General features: G+C 41.3%; 2 protein-coding genes across 4 annotated transcripts in view; both read right to left on the bottom strand.

The window, feature by feature from the left end:
• Window positions 1–3,905: 3,905 nt before the first annotated feature.
• Window positions 3,906–14,499, bottom strand: CTSK (cathepsin K). 2 transcript variants are annotated; one of them, XM_019432859.2, is made up of 8 exons: window positions 14,386–14,499; window positions 12,801–12,978; window positions 12,189–12,311; window positions 11,948–12,103; window positions 10,737–10,955; window positions 6,090–6,255; window positions 5,721–5,826; window positions 3,906–4,594 (listed from the first exon to the last, which is right to left on the bottom strand). In XM_019432859.2, the coding sequence occupies exons 2-8, from the start codon at window positions 12,921–12,923 to the stop codon at window positions 4,495–4,497; spliced, it is 993 nt and encodes a 330-aa protein (XP_019288404.1). In that variant the 5' UTR covers window positions 12,924–12,978; window positions 14,386–14,499; the 3' UTR covers window positions 3,906–4,494. The 2 variants fall into 2 exon arrangements, with proteins under 2 accessions (XP_019288404.1, XP_053745915.1); XM_053889940.1 differs by having other exon boundaries at window positions 12,801–12,924.
• Window positions 12,911–15,850, bottom strand: part of ARNT (aryl hydrocarbon receptor nuclear translocator) — a 79,964-nt gene continuing 77,024 nt past the window's right edge. Inside the window, exons 23-24 of one of the 2 annotated variants that reach the window (XR_008417391.1) lie at window positions 14,386–15,833; window positions 12,911–13,034 (exon numbers count right to left, since the gene is read on the bottom strand). The gene's annotated coding sequence lies outside the window, so the exon portion shown is untranslated. The remainder of the gene's footprint in view (window positions 13,035–14,385; window positions 15,834–15,850) is intronic. The other variant, XR_008417392.1, reaches the window with a different exon arrangement.

The raw sequence follows: 15,850 nt of genomic DNA, 5'->3' as shown, positions 1-15,850 counted from the left end.
AGTAGACAGTAAAAAGACACCTTTAAACAATGGGAAAATTTTTAAAATGGACTGAACAGTAAATGATATTAGGAAACGATTTTGTTTGGCTAATTTGTTAAATTTGTTTGGCATGCCAATGGCATGGTGATTATATTTAAAAGATTCCTCAGAGACGTATAATGATTATGAGTGAAATGATATCTGGGATTTGCTTTAAAATACTAAATTTTAAAAAATGGAAGAGGAATAGATGACATAAGATTGGAAAATGTTGACACTTGTTCAAGATGGATGATGTGCAAATGAGGCTTCACTCTACTACTCTCTCACCTTCTGTATAGTTTAAAATGTTCAGGGGTGTCTGGGTGGTTCCGTCAGGTGAGCTTCCAACTCTTGATTTGGGCTCAGGTCATGATCCATGGTCATGAGATGGATTCCTGTCTTGGGCTCCACACTGAGCGTGGAACCTGCGTAAGAGTCATTCTCTCTCTCTCTCTCTCTCTCTCTCTCTCTCTCTCTCTCTCCCCCTCTACCCTCCTCTCTCCTGCTTGCACTCTCTCTCCCTCTCTAAAATTAAAAAATTATATAATGACAGATTTAATTGCACAATTAAAGTTTTCTCTGTTAAAATTTCAATCATTAATTGCAGTCTTTTTTTTTTTTTGTAACTGCGAACACTGGAAACAATATAAATTTTGATTTTGGGGGGTTAGTTAAATTAATTATGTACATCCAGGAATTTTACCTATAAAAATAATAATGTTTTTACGTCAGGACCTATCAATTCTGGTATCATTTTGGAAGTTTTTTCTAATGCGAACAAATGAAGAAGAAATCAGATGTAAAAATCAGAAAGAAAGGGGTAAAATTTGCCTCTGTGGATGATACACTTATTGACTCAAAAAAATCGAAGAGAATCAACCAAAAAACATATAAACAAAAAGAGAATTCAAGATAAGGTATCTGAGTACAAAAACCAACATAACAACAACCACCAACAGCTTTCAAATATACATCTAACAAGAAATTATGTTGGAAAAGATCCCATTTAAACTGTAAAAAAAATAATAATAACAGGTAAACATCCTAAACTTGAAAAACAGTTTAGCAAGAAATGAACAGTATCTTTAAGGGCACAAAAGAGTACAGGAAAAATATAAAGGCATCTCTCCTTCTTAGATAAGAAGATTCAGTAGTATGATGCGGTCAACTTTCCCTAATTAAGATATATATATGGGGCACCTGGGTGGCTCATTCGTTTAAGTGTCTGACTCTTGGCTTCCGCTCAGATCATGACCTCACAGTTCATGAGTTCGAGCTCCGCATCGCATCAGCCTGCGCTGACAGTGCAGAGCCTGCTTGGGATTCTCACCCACCCTCTCTCTCTGCCCCTCCCCTCCTCAAAATAAAAAAATAAACTTAAAAAAAAAGATATAAATTTAATGTGATCTAAATAAAAATACTAGCAGGATTTTTTATAAACTGCCAAACTGATTCTAAAGAGCAAATGGAAAAAGTAAAAAGCAAGAATATTCAGGAAGAATTCTAGAAAAGGAGAGTGATAAGGGGGAAGACTAAACCATTAGATATGAAAACAAGTATAAATGTGTGATACTGGTCAAGTGTAGACATTAGTGCACTGGAATAGAAAATCTGTATACAAATCCAAATACATATAGGAGCAGAGTAAATTTGTTGTCCATATATCCGTACCAAAGGAAATTCTAAAAGAGGCTCTTTAGGCAGAAGGAAAAAAAAATCCCAGATCAAAATAACAGAATGGTGTAGATTTGCCCAGTGGGGAGTTAGACACCTCTCAAGCTCAGCTTTGGCCCTTTCAAAGCTCAACAAAAACTACTTGCAGATCGCTGAAAGTTCTCTCTCATGCCTGCACATTTGAATATGCTGTTCTTTGGGTCCAAAATGCCTTTTCCCACGTCCCCATCTGCCAAACCCATACTTAACCTTCAAAAAAGTTCAGGAGTCATTCTGTGCAGTAGTGTTTCTTTGAGAGGAGACAAGAGTATGTGCAGTGTCTCCTAAGTGTTGACTTTTCTCCAGTTTCTTGCATCTCCATTTTGTTCTCCATCTGTTATTTGCTTTTTACAACATGGCCAGAGGAATGTTGCTTAAAATATAGATCTGGTCATGTCTGTCTCCTGCTCAAAAATATTTGATGTCTACTAAATGCCTGTGTATCTATAAAATAAAGTATGAACTTCTTGGACATAGAAGGCATTCAAGGCCTTCCAGGCTTGAACTCCAATCCACTTTGCTCACCTCAGATCTACTGTAGATGCCTTGTACTCTACTCTAGGGTAACCCAACCCCCTCACCATTCCTTAGTTCTCTTGGCGGCCCCTCGTTCACCCAAAACTTTCTGCCTGATTTGCCCTCCCTCCCTCTACCCACCCCACCTCCATCTTTCCCACCCATTCAGATCTTTCAAAGCTCTGTTCTCAATGAAGCTCACTAAGAATTCATGATTCATGGGGCGCCTGGGTGGCTCAGTCAGTTAAGCGTTCTACTTTGTCTCAGGTCATGATCTCACAGTTCGTGGGTTCAAACCCCGCATTGGGCTCTGTGCTGACAGCTCAGAGCCTGGAGCCTGCTTTGGATTCTGTGTCTCCCTCTCTCTCTGCCCCTCCTCCACTCATGCTCTGTCTCTCTCTCTCAAGAGTGAATAAACATCAAGAAATATTTTTTTAATAAGCAAATAGAAATTAAAAAAAGAATTAATGACTCATGGGGCACCTGGATGGCTCAGCTGGTTAAGCCATTGACTCTTGATTTTGGCTCAGGTCATGATCTCATGGTTGCTGAGATCGAACCCCACGTCAGGCTCTTCACTGACAGCCTGGAGCCTGCTTGGGATTCTCTTCCTCCCTCTCTCTCTGCCCCTCCCCTGTTTGCTCTTTCTCTCTCAAACCAAATAAATAAACATTACAAAAAAGAATTAATACTTCATTCCTGAGCTTGCATAATTAGCATTTATTTCATTATGGGTCTATATGTCTTTCACTAGTCTATAATGTTCGTGAAGTCAGAGCTGTGTCTTACTAGTTTGTTTCATCCTCCTACCGTTTAATACACTGCTTATGGGGTGCTGTGGTGGCTCAATGTGTTAAGTGTCCAACTCTCGATTTTGGCTCAGGCCATGATCTCATGGCTCGTGAGTTCGAGCCCCACATGGAACTCTGTACTGACAGCATGGAGCCTGCTTGGGATTCTCTCTCTCTCTCTCTCTCTCTCTCTCTCTCTCTGCCCCTCCCCTCCTCACACTCGCTCTCTCCTTCTCAAAATAAATAAATACTTTTTTATAAATGTACTGCTTACAACAGGGTAATAAATATTTACACACAAAAATAAATAATTTTTGTATAGAATGAAATAAAATAGTGCCTGATGCATGGTAAGTATTGAATAAATGCAAACTCTAGTGGTGATATTAGGTTCTCAATAAACATTTTGAAAATGTGAAAAATGGCAAAACGTGTTGTGCTGATTTATTACTAGCCAGCCACAGTCTTTTAGAGTTAATACTGCTTGGAAATCATTATAAGAGTTTCCTCTTTTGATGACAGCAAACGTTTAAGTTGTAGAACTTCAGAAAGAGCCTTAAGGTATTTTTCAAGACTCAGGTTCATGTGTCATTAACCTGGTTCCCTCACAGATAGAATTATATACTGAAGTCTCCTTATATCCATGGAATTCCCAAAATTTACAAGTCCTTAGTAGACAGTAAGCACTTCATAAATGTTGGCTGAAGAAATGAACAAATGAGTGAATTAGGATGAACTGTTTATGTGACAGTCACTCCAAGCAAACCGGGAGCACACCAAATATAAGGAATATGTGAGTTTTGTGGGGGTTTTTTGGTCACCTTTTTGTTTCCAGCACCTAGCACAGTATCTGCCACAAAATGAATATTTACTAAATAGGTATTTATTAAATTAGAGACAGATAAATACTTGGTTTACTTTAAAAATGCAAAGAAGGCATATTTCTAATATCACATAAACTTGTACCAAAGATTTATGAATATATTTATGAATTGGGGTGGAAAACATAGAAATTTCTACCTTCTGGATACAGAAGAAGTGAATTTGGAGACTGAGACGTCAGGTCACCTTAGTCCTTTAGATGGTTAAAGCAAACTAGTCCCTGTGAATAAGAATCTATCTAAAGATCTCTAGCCTCAGACTATTTGCACAGCATCAGCCCCACGACAACAGTCAGAGCAGGCTGTGGTCATATCTCTTAGCTGAGGAAGGTACACTTGTTAGGAAAATTGCTACTGTGGCCACAATGAAAAATAAAGGCCTTGGGTGGAGGGAGGGAAAGTAGTAGGAGTGTCACTCAAAGCACAAACAAACCGGGAAACTGATTGGACAATCTCTATATTGCTACATCTGCTTCAAGACAGGCACACCAACTCCCTTCCAAAGTACATCAGTATGTTGCACCATCGTAGAAGGAATGGAAAAGCAGGATGAGGTTGGCTGGTTGAAGTCACATCTTGGGGAAACTGGCCAGGTTGGCAATGCCACAAGCGTTGTTCTTATTCCGAGCCATGAGGATATAGCCTTTGTTTCCCCAGTTTTCTCCCCAGCTGTGGGATCAATGAAGGAAAATATTTAGTACCCTCAGTGTATTTATTCGTTAAAACACTTAACTGACTATTGAGCTAGGTACTGGTAGTATAAAAAATAAATAAAAGTTTTTACCTTTGAAGAGTTTAAAGTAAAGGAATAAAGACATAATGCTATAGGCCTCAAAGGTATGAGAGATCGCTTGTGATCAAGGGATGAAGACCTAATGAAAGAGGTGGCATTTAAAGTAGGCCCAGGAGCCGCTGGATGGCTCAGTCAGTTAAGCGTCTCACTTCAGCTCAGGTCATGATCTCACGGTTCATGGGTTCAAGCCCCGTGTCAGGCTCTGTGCTGATAGCTGAGAGCTGTGAACTCCCCAGACTCTAGGACTCCTGCTCCCAGGAGGGTGCCAAGGACAGCAAGTTTAGTTAGTGCTGCTGCCAGGCTAGTATTGGCCAGTGAGGAAAGGAAATGTATAATTCTCATAAGTTTCCCCCCCAAAGTCACAAGGGGCTGAAGAGAAAAGGGGAGCTGAAATACCCTGTAGTTTTATTTCTTCCCAACAATAGGGAAGGAAACATTAAATGCTGCTGTTGTTGTTCTCATACCTACTTTCTGAAAAGTCTTTCTCTTCACATGCTTCAAAATGTTGGGCCATTTTTTATACGTGTTATCCTAAGTGTATATGGAAGGGCACAAAGTTGCACAGGAGGATATTAAACCTCTACTTGGTTCCCTACTGCTTTCAGACATGCTGATGATGGAAAGCTCCCTAAGAAATTGGTCACATTATAGAAAAAAGAAAGAAAAAACTACATAATTCCAGACCTCCTCCTGGTTTCCTGTGCTCCTGGATGTTCTGGTTAGTTAGGTCTGCCTATCTGAGGGGGCCGTGAGATCACCAAAGGCAGACGTCCTGTTCACTTGTGTATGACTAAGCATCCCGCATGTGCAGCACCTGCCCGACACACACTGTATTACCGTCTGGCCATTAAATGTTAGAATTAATAGCCTCTAACTGGGAAGGGAGAACTAAAAAGTCTGAGACAACTTTCTCGAGTGAGAGCAAGGAATGCTGGGAAGTTGGAAACTAGGTTGAGCATTAACAGAGTGATTCAGTGACAAACTTAGTGTCCCCATCATTACCTGTTTTTAATTATCCAGTGCTTGTTTCCTTTCTGGATCCCATATCCCACTGCCAAAACCGCATGGTTCAGATTATCGCTATTACAGTTTTCATCGTAGTACACACCTAGGAAACAAACTGTCGAGGTGAAGCTTTCTGCAGGCCAAGGATCTCCCCGTGGGGTCTCCCGGTCTAGGAGACCCTCTGCAAAATCCTGCCCAGCCAGGAGGACTGACGACAGAGATGCACAGTGGCAGCTGTGTTTCCCTCCAGGAGACTCAGTCTAAATATGGAAACTAAGTACTCCAAATGCTCGGTGGCCTTCGAGAAGCTGCCGAGCCTGCATGACATGAGGTGGGTGATTGTGCTCTGCGGGAACAGCTCCTTACCTTTGCTGTAAAACTGGAAGGAGGTCAGGCTTGCATCAATGGCCACAGAGATGGGTCCCACTCGGGCCACTGCCCTCTTCAGGGCTTTCTCGTTTCCCTCAGGGATCTCTCTGTACCCTCTGCACTTAGCTGCCTTGCCTGTTGGGTTGTACATACAACTTTCATCCTGGAAAAAACAAGGTTAAAATAGGACTAGGACAAAGCAACAGGCCAGAAACTGGTAAGTGAGAATCTCCACCAACGCTTTGATGTTGGTGAACTGACTGGGATGGCTGACTTAGAGTCTTTAGAGAGGGTCTGTCCTCTCCTTACCATTTTATTTTATTTTATTTTTTAACATTTATTTATTTTTGAGAGACAGAGCGTGAGTGGGGGAGGTGCAGAGAGAGAGGGAGACACAGAATCCGAAGCAGGCTCCAGGCTCTGAGCTGTCAGCACAGAGCCTGATGCAGGGCTCAAATTCACAGACCGTGAGATCATGACCTGAGCTGAAGTCGGAAGCTCAACTGACTGAGCCACCCAGGCGGCCCTCCTTACCATTTTAGACAACTATAAAAAAGAATATGAAAAGTGGATACCTTGCACATCCACAAAAATCAGCTCTAGGTTTTTTAAAGCATAAATGTGAAAGGAAACACTGTAAAACTTAAGAGAGAACATTTTTATTCCCTCAGGGTAGAGAGAGAGATCTGAAATAAGTTGTTTTTAAAGGCACAAATCATCTTCTGGCCATGTAGTATGTGTGAGCCTCAGAGGGCAGGGAGGGACCAGCTGCTGTGTGGGGAGGAGGCCAAGGCCAAGACCCAGCTGGGAGGAAGACCTGGGCCTTATACACATATACTGGGGGGGCTAGTGTGAGGCAGAGTTTTGGCTGGTGCTCTCATGAGAGACTTTGGTAAAACCACAAAACATGACACTAAAACATATTGAGGAACTTGGCAATTTTGCCTGTGAATTTCTAACACTGTGCTTTGGAGGTCTAGTTAACAATGATATGTTTCACTGGCAAGCCACAGTTACAAAATCTAATGGCAACCCATGTCAACATGGTATATTCTTTTTGGCAATTCATTTTCCTCAGACTACCTTTTCAAAACCCTAAAACTGAATCTATAAGAACATATTATCAAATTATTAACAATAATGGCAGGATGTGACATGACATTCTAAGACTACAGTAGTCTCCTTTCTTAATTTCTCAGGATTCCCTTGTTCTCTGCCATATAATCCAAACCCCCAAGATTCAGAATATTAAAAATGGAATATGTGTCTTATATGGCAAATTCTTCATTTTAATTGATTATGAGACCAAAATCATTCCACGTTGCCCTCAAATACTAAAGAGATCATTTGTGGGGGCAGGCTAGCAGAAATTAGAAGTCAGATGCTCTTTCTTTAAAAATTTTTTAAAGTTTATTTGAGAATGACAAGAGAATGAGCGGGGGAGGGGCAGAACGAGAGAGACAGAGACAGAGAGAATTCCAAGTAGGCTCTACACTGTTAGCGCTGAGCCCAATGTGGGGCCTGAACTCACAAACATTGAGATCATGACCTGAGCCAAAACCAAGAGTCAGATACTTAACTGAGCCACCCACGTGCACCAAGAAGTCAAATGTTCTTTCTATTCCAAAATAAGGTTTATTATATGATTTTCATTCATTCAAATTATTTCAACTCTCTGAGCTATTAAACTGCCTCTCAAAAAACTCGTTAATATAGTACAAAATAAATAAGGTATCAATGGATAATGATCGACTATTAGTTCTGATAGTATTTAATTTCTTTTTCTTTAATATAGTTATACAATCCTTTAAGTTGGCTGCCTGGGTTAATCAACATGGAAAAAATTGTAAACATAAGCCTGGTTTGGGGTGTTTTTGTTTTTGTTTTGTGTATACTCTTGGGATTTAACTTTTTGATATCAAGTGACAACAAAACTGTGTCAAAAGAGTATTTGAGAATTTAAAAAGAGTATTTTGCCATGTTCGGGTTATCTCACTAATTGGTCTGAAGTATTCAGAATTTTTTTTTTTTTTTTTTTCTTTCAACGTTTTTTTTTAATTTATTTTTGGGACAGAGAGAGACAGAGCATGAACGGGGGAGGGGCAGAGAGAGAGGGAGACACAGAATCGGAAACAGGCTCCAGGCTCCAAGCCATCAGCCCAGAGCCCGACGCGGGGCTCGAACTCACGGGCCGCGAGATCGTGACCTGGCTGTAGTTGGACGCTTAACCGACTGCGCCACCCAGGCGCCCCTGAAGTATTCAGAATTTAAAAGCCAATCTGCTAGGGCAGATTTAGTACGGTGTCCTCAAGTTAGCACCTTATAGTAAGTAGCAGCCCAAGTTCAAACATGGACTTGGGATCCAGGAGTTCTAAAAATTGTATACGGATGAAAGAATTTTTTTTTTTTCAGGTACAACCTCTAATTTATCTGCCTTATATACCTGACAGCTAAAAAACCACAGCATGGAATAGTAATGGGCTGAAATGTACAGATTAATGTACTGTTTTGATATGGCCAATGTCATGAAGATGTGTTGAAGTGACCATACTTGTTGAGTATCCAGTGAAATGGATTTGTTCAGTCATTCACATTAATGAGCATTTTATTGCAACAGACATCATTTTAGATGACTAAACACTAATGAATAAAATTCACTGCTACTGGATTTTTTAAAGGCACAAATTGCAGAGGAAAACAATCATTTTACTAGACTGAAATGAAGAACTTTTCAAAGTTGAAAGATATAAAGAGAATAAAGAGACAAATGTTCACCTACAACACACACCGTATTAGTATCTAGATTTCTTTTTAAAATTCCTAAAAATCAGGACACATGGCTGGCTCAGTCAGTTAAGTGTCTGACTCTTGGTTTTGGCTCAGGTCATGATCTCACAGTTCGTGTATTCGAACCAACCATTGGGTTCTGCAGCTGGCAGCACAGAGCCTGCTTGGGGTTCTCTCTCTTCCCTCCCTCTGTCCCTCCCCTGCTCACACTGTCTCTGTCTCTCTCAAAAGAATAAATAAATAAGTAAACTTTAAAAAAATTCCTAAAAATCAGTGAGAAAGAGCAAAATAACCTAATAAAAATGTGCCAAAAATATAAACAGTCAATTCACTAAAGAAGAAAGGCAGATGGCTAGATAAACATACTGATGAAGATGGGACTCCAAGGGAATTCTTACATACTTCAGGTGGGAACATCAATGTTTCAAAATACCTTGGTAAACAATTTGTCATGACTTAGTCAAGTTGAAGACGCATGTATCCCAAGACTCAGACAATTCTGTTCCAAGGTATTATAAAGTTGTTGTTGTTGTTGTTGTTGTTGTTGTTGTTTTTTTAAAATTTTTTTTCAACGTTTTTTATTTATTTTTGGGACAGAGAGAGACAGAGCATGAACGGGGGAGGGGCAGAGAGAGAGGGAGACACAGAATGGGAAACAGGCTCCAGGCTCCGAGCCATCAGCCCGGAGCCCGACGCGGGGCTCGAACTCACGGACCGCGAGATCGTGACCTGGCCGAAGTCGGACGCTTAACCGACTGCGCCACCCAGGCGCCCCTGTTGTTGTTGTTTTAATGTTTATTTATTTATTTTTGAGAGAGAGAGAGCACAAAGAGGGGAGAGGCAGAGGGGGGGAGACACAGAATCGGAAGCAGGCTCCAGGCTCCGAGCTGTCAGCACAGAGCCTGACGCGGGGCTTCAACCCACGAATTGTGTGATCATGACCTGAGCCAGAGTCAGACGCTTAACTGACTGAGGCACCCAGGTGCCCCAAGGTATTATATTCTACTAAAGACATTTTTGCACATTTGCACAGAAGATATGCTGAGCATGTTTGCAGATGAACAGATATGGTAGATCAATCTTGGCGCTGCTACGTGACTAGTGCTATGAATTTGACCATCTGTTTTATCTCTTTCAGTGTCAATTTCCTCACCTATAAAGTGAGGATAAGTCTACCTTACATGTCTGTTACGAAGATTAAATGAGAAAATGAACTAAGCATATAGTTTAGTATATAACAGCCATCCTGATTACTCAAACTTGCTATCCCTGCTTCAAAGGCTCCTGTTGCAAAGGCCCTATGTTATATTATCTATCAACCCTATGTATGTACATAAAAGCTCTTAGATTCTCTTCTTTTTAGATAAGAAAGGTCAGCAGACCTTCCTATTCCTAAAGGAGGAAGTGAGTTGAACCCTGAAGTTGCAACAAACATGAAGCAACTTATTTTTTCTCTCATTTTGTACATGTCAGTAGTTAACTTACATAATTTGCATAAACATTCCCCAAACTCACACTGAGATCGTGCAAAATAAAGACATGCGATTTGGTAAATTAGCATGTGTGGGTTTGGGGAATCGGTGACGGGAGCAGAGGAGCTGAGTAACAGGTTGCAGAGGACCCCCCAGAAGTCCATGGGGTCACCTGTGCTCTGTCTTCTCTAGGGCAAAGAGGTGGGTAGGGCTGTGGGGCCTAAGGCCCCCAAATCTCCAAAGCTATGGGACTCTCCTTGGCATTCTATAGGTAATTATCCCATCAGGAAGGCAGGATAGGGGAACAGAAACCAAGATTTACGGGATTATCTCCAGCATAAAATACTCTGCTGGGGAAGGAGGAGCCATTACAGGGAAGTCTCACCTGTCCCACATACGGGTAGGCATCTTCAGAGTCAATGCCCCTGTTTTTCTGCACATACTGGAAGGCATTGGTCATGTAGCCCCCTCCGCAGCCATCATTCTCAGAAACACAATCCACAAGGTTCTGGGGACTCAGATTTAAGAGTTTGCCAGTTTTCTTCTTGAGCTGGCCCTCCAGGGCACCCACAGAGCTAAAAGCCCAACAGGAACCACACTGACCCTGAGGAGCATAACAGAAATTGTCAGTCACTGCTGTTCACGCTTTTTGTTTCTTCTCTCTACACTGTCTGCTGGAGCCCCATATGTGTTACAAATTCCAACACATGTGTGTCCCCTTTTCTGTGAAGGCTTCCTATTTCCCTTCATTTAATATTTGCTGCATGGCTCTATTGCTATTGTTTCCACTGATAACTATTGCTACATTGTCACCATTAGCTGTAGAGGAGCAGGGCACTGACTTTGCAACCCACAAGATATGTGACCTTGGGTAAGTTACTAAGCCTCTCTGTGCCTTAGTTCCTTATCTGTAAAATGTGGATAATAATGTACTTAATTATGGATTATGGAGATTTAAAAAGTTAATTCATGTAAAGGATTTATAAGTTTCTGACATACAACGTCTCAAAAAATGCCATAACTATTAGTATTTGTGCAGCTAGATTGTAGATTTTTCTATCTTTCCTGTTCTATTTTTGAAGAATGAGGATTTCTGGAGGACATAGGGTATGTCTTGGTTATCTTGAATCTCCACTGGCTAGCACTATACTTGGTCGGTTCTGAAAAAGGTGTGTTTGTTGAATGAGGGTTAAATCAATTCTTCATCTGGCTGATAAAATGATCATTGGGGTTGTGGGAAAACTGGCATTCTCTTGCTGGTAAGAATGTTAATATTGTAAAAAATTTTTTGGAAAGGATTCTCTGTGACCTAGCAATTACAATTTTAGGCTTTATTTTGTATTAATATTTGCACATGTTTTCATAAACATATGCACAAGGGTGTTTACAGCAATGCGACTTGTAAAAAAGAAAAAACAGAAACAATATACATGTACAAAAATAGGTGATGACTTAAATAGAATAGGCTATATTCTCTGAGCAGTGGGACACATCCCTTAATTCCTTGCCATCCTCCCAGTTCCCTCCTAGTTAAGAACAAAGACACAGAAATAGGTCATGCCAGCTTACATACCTACATAGGAGAAAGGAGGGTACCTGGTTTTTGACAGGAGTAACATATCCTTTCTTTCGATAATCAATGGAGTCTGGGGCTCTGCTCTCCCAGTCTGGGATATAGAGGGTGTCATTGCTGCGGGAACGAGAGGGGGGTACTTTGAGTCCAGTCATCTTCTGAACCACCTCTTCACTGGTCTGGGACAAGGAACAAAAAGGCCAGCCATAAGCAGGAAACTAAGGCAAACAGGGCAGGTAGGCCAGGAGCTGAGGTTCAACTCACCATGTCCCCCAAGTGGTTCATGGCCAGTTCATATGTGTGGACACCAAGAGAGGCCTCAAGATTATGGATGGAAATATGCTTCAAATTTTTTTCCCATATTAAACGCCGGGAGATTTCATCCACCTAAACAGAACATAGTCAGTACTGGCATGGACTATGTCCTACATACAAAGTAACATAAAAATACTGTGGAGGTTTTTAGGAAAAAAGATGAAATTTACAATCATACAGAGTTTACAGTCTAGTTGGGGAACTGACCATGGGATTATTAAGAGCAGGCAAAAAAAAAAAAAATGTAAATAAATACAAATAATAGAATGCAAAAGCTCTGGAGAGATGTGTAGAAAAACTGCTTATGGATTAATAGCATTAATCTGAGAAGTCTTCCCCAAAGAGAAATAGGACAATTACAAAGAAAAGGAAGGCTAGAACTTGAGGGAGGGTGAGTGGAAGAGGAGGAATGAAACTGTGTTAAAGAGTTCAAGAACAGGGGTGGGTTTGGCTGGTTGGAGTGGTTAAGGTTTTTAGACTGAAGAAGGGAGTCTGGAAATTAGGAATAGACATCTCGAGTGCCGGCTCCCTGACCATACTCCCCTCCAGGTCCCCAGGCACCTTGTCGTTATACTGCTTCCCATAGGTCTTCTTCCATAGCTCCCATTGTGTGTCCAGTATCGCCTCAGGATATAGAGCAAAGGTCGCTGTGGGCAGCAGCAGTAGAATCTTGAGTCCCCACATCCTGGGAAAGGGGATAATTAGGGGAAGTTCTTCTGTGTGCCAAGGGGTTCACAGCCTGGCTTGGGATGAGGAAACAGCTGGAGCCATATTCCCAGACAGCTGGTTCTTAACCTTTGGGAGTCACAGACTTCTTTGAGAAGCTAATAAAATTTCACAGTCCATCACAGTCCCACTCATCCAAAAAATGCATGCACACACAATTCTGGGAAATTCCTGAACCAAAGAGAAGAACCTCTTCCTTGGGACCATGAGACAAAAGAAAAGAATTTATAAGGAAGGGATACAAAGAACTGAGAGTGACCTGTGCATGATAAAACGATATGAAGGGTCTGGGTTTGGACCGAGTGCTGATACATCTGACCTAGGGAGATTCAAAACACACACACACACACACATACACACACACACACACACACACACACACACACACACACACACACACAACCAGAAAACCAGAATTAGGCTAGAAAATGGACAATCAGAATGGACTAAGCACCTGCCTCCTCTAATGTCCCCAGCAGACTTGGAGACAGACGAGGTTGGAGGGGGGTTGGAGAATACACAAAGGAGAAATTTCCAGCTAAATTTTGCTGCCTATTTATTTCTTCAAGGCATTATTCACTCCCTTGCCTAAATTCTGATACTTTTTCAGATCTTGCCAGGAGAGGACAAGGAAGTATTTCCTATTCTTTTTGAGATGTTTACTATCTCCTTAGTTATGTATTTCTTCCTCCTTTCTCTTCCTGCTCCCTCCTCAGGCAGGAAACTGTCCTAATCTCAACCAGATGCTATGGGAAGGAGGTTTTCTTTCTTCTTCCTGACAGCAAAAAACCTCTCTGACTGCCTCACAGGACAAAAAGCTTCACAACCAAAGTTTGTCAGAAAAATGTAAGACCCAAAAGCAGTGTTCTATGATCATTAAATTCACAGCTTTTCAGAAGTTTACTCTAGCTTCACTCATTTCTTGCAGCAGCTTGCTTAATTCCATGTTCTCCATTTTAAGAATTTACAGTCTGAAGTAAATTTTTGAATTTACAGTCTAATTTTTGTGCAATCTTTGCAGACTGGCAAAACACTCTAAGATATTTAATATCTGCAGTGTTAAGGGCTTTGAGATGAAGCAGAAAAGTGCCTCTGGGCACCATTCCTCCTCCCAGCTAAGTTAACTCTTTTGGTACCTTTGGCTAAAACCGCAAACCCTAAAGGGAGAGGCCACTCCTTGAGGGATAGGTGAAGGATTCCCTATATCCTAGGGTTTCACTAACAACCATGTATACATACATATAAAGCACAGAAGGAATCCTAAAAATTTCCAGCAAATTTTATTTGGCCAGGAAATGACTGAAGGGCATATTGTTGTTTTCACCCACACAACTACAAATTTCACCACGATCTCCAAGTCACTACATCCCTTATACCCCTAAAATGGGCAAAGGAAGGAATGAGAAGTAGAAAATTTTACCTGCTGATGGGGTTCTGTGCTCCGGGCTCCTTTCGACGGGGAAGTGTGGATAATGTGGGTGGATGACTAGGGGTGCTGGATTTATTCCATTAGGATTGCGGAAGTCAGTTCCAGCTGTTGGCTGGAAAATTTGAATAGGGGAGGGAGGCGGGGAAAGAAATGCTGAGAGAAGCAGGGTCGGAGAGGGAAGGAAGCGGCGGATACGCAGTGTTTTTGTGTGCATGTCAAGTATGTGCACCAAAGTGGAAAGTTGCTGGGTATTTAGTTTCTCATGACTGTCTTTGAGGGCAAAAAGACTTCCATACACATTTATTCAAGCTGGGGCTTACCTTCACTTTGATGGTTAATAGGACACAGCCCTGATCTTCTCCATCTTTCTTTATAACATAGTATTTATGGTATTAGGGACTACATCTTTTCCTGCCCTTTTCCTGTTATCTCTCCAACTTCGAAAACTCAGTTTTCAAATTTGTCTGACCTGAGGGTCAGACATCCAGCAAGAATGAAGGAATAAACATGAAAGACTAGAAAAGAGTGTAATGGAAACCACAGGCTCAAAAATCATTTGTATGTTGTAAGTTTGTTGGCTGAAAGTTGTCAATACCTCTCCCAGCCTAATACGGTTTTCTTGAGGAAGGATATGCCCAGAACGCCCAGATGAAGCTGGTTCTGAAAGTAACCCAAACCAGCCCTCCTCGTTATTAATGACAGCACTTGAATCAGTGCATAGCACTGACAAACTCACATGTGACTTCTTTGTTGCTAAAACTCTCAGATGGTAGGATGCCTGAACATTATGTTTCAATTATTAAAATCCCCAATCCAGGACCAGTCATATGAGCTTCTCTAAATGATTCCCCCAACATCCAGGCATGTGACAGATCATAAGAGTCTAGTTCAGTCCCTAAGCCACATCCCCAAATTCCATTTTCTTCCATAAACAGAGGCGGAGGAAGAGGAAAAGATGGTTCTTGGAACAGAAAATACATAGGATAGATTCAGTTTCTAGCTGGATTGCATATAGACCCTCAAGAACACAGGTTTATGCCTGTAAGTTTTAAGATTTGGTAATGAACCACATGATCCTAGAGGGAAACCAAGTCCAGACCTGCATAGTTTAAATTTCCCCATCCCTAATTCCTTTTATTCCAGGAGAGCAAGAGATACTTGGGGAAGGAATCTGATGTGCCATACTGGTCTCGAGTCTCATCTTTGCCCGTTCTGAAGGACATGGGCAATTTCCCAACCCCCATCTCATGGTCAGATGTCCCTGCTGATTTTACTCAGAGTGAGTCAGGATCAGGAGGACAACTAAGGAGTGCTGAGTGATCAGAGGCCTTATGATTTCTGAATCCTGAAATTATAGATACACTGTGCTTTATGTTTGCGTATTTGGAGCTCAAGCTATGGATTCAACTAGTTGTGGGTGGGTATTTGTTGTTCACAAGCTGGAAAAGAATAACAA

The sequence above is a fragment of the Panthera pardus genome, unplaced genomic scaffold (assembly GCF_024362965.1).
Source record: "Panthera pardus isolate Hobbes unplaced genomic scaffold, ASM2436296v1 HiC_scaffold_11, whole genome shotgun sequence".
Taxonomy (NCBI): Eukaryota; Metazoa; Chordata; class Mammalia; order Carnivora; family Felidae; genus Panthera; species Panthera pardus.
This window is presented reverse-complemented; position numbering and strand designations above follow the sequence as displayed.

Coding starts and splice junctions, on each gene's coding strand:
- CTSK (XM_019432859.2), bottom strand. CDS start 12,923: ATGTGGGGACTCAAGATTCTACTGCTGCTGCCCACAGCGACCTTTGCT. Junction 12,312..12,800: donor GGAAGCAGTATAACGACAAG/GTGCCTGGGGAC, acceptor TGTTCTGTTTAG/GTGGATGAAATCTCCCGGCG. Junction 10,956..11,947: donor TTACTCCTGTCAAAAACCAG/GTACCCTCCTTT, acceptor TATGCTCCTCAG/GGTCAGTGTGGTTCCTGTTG.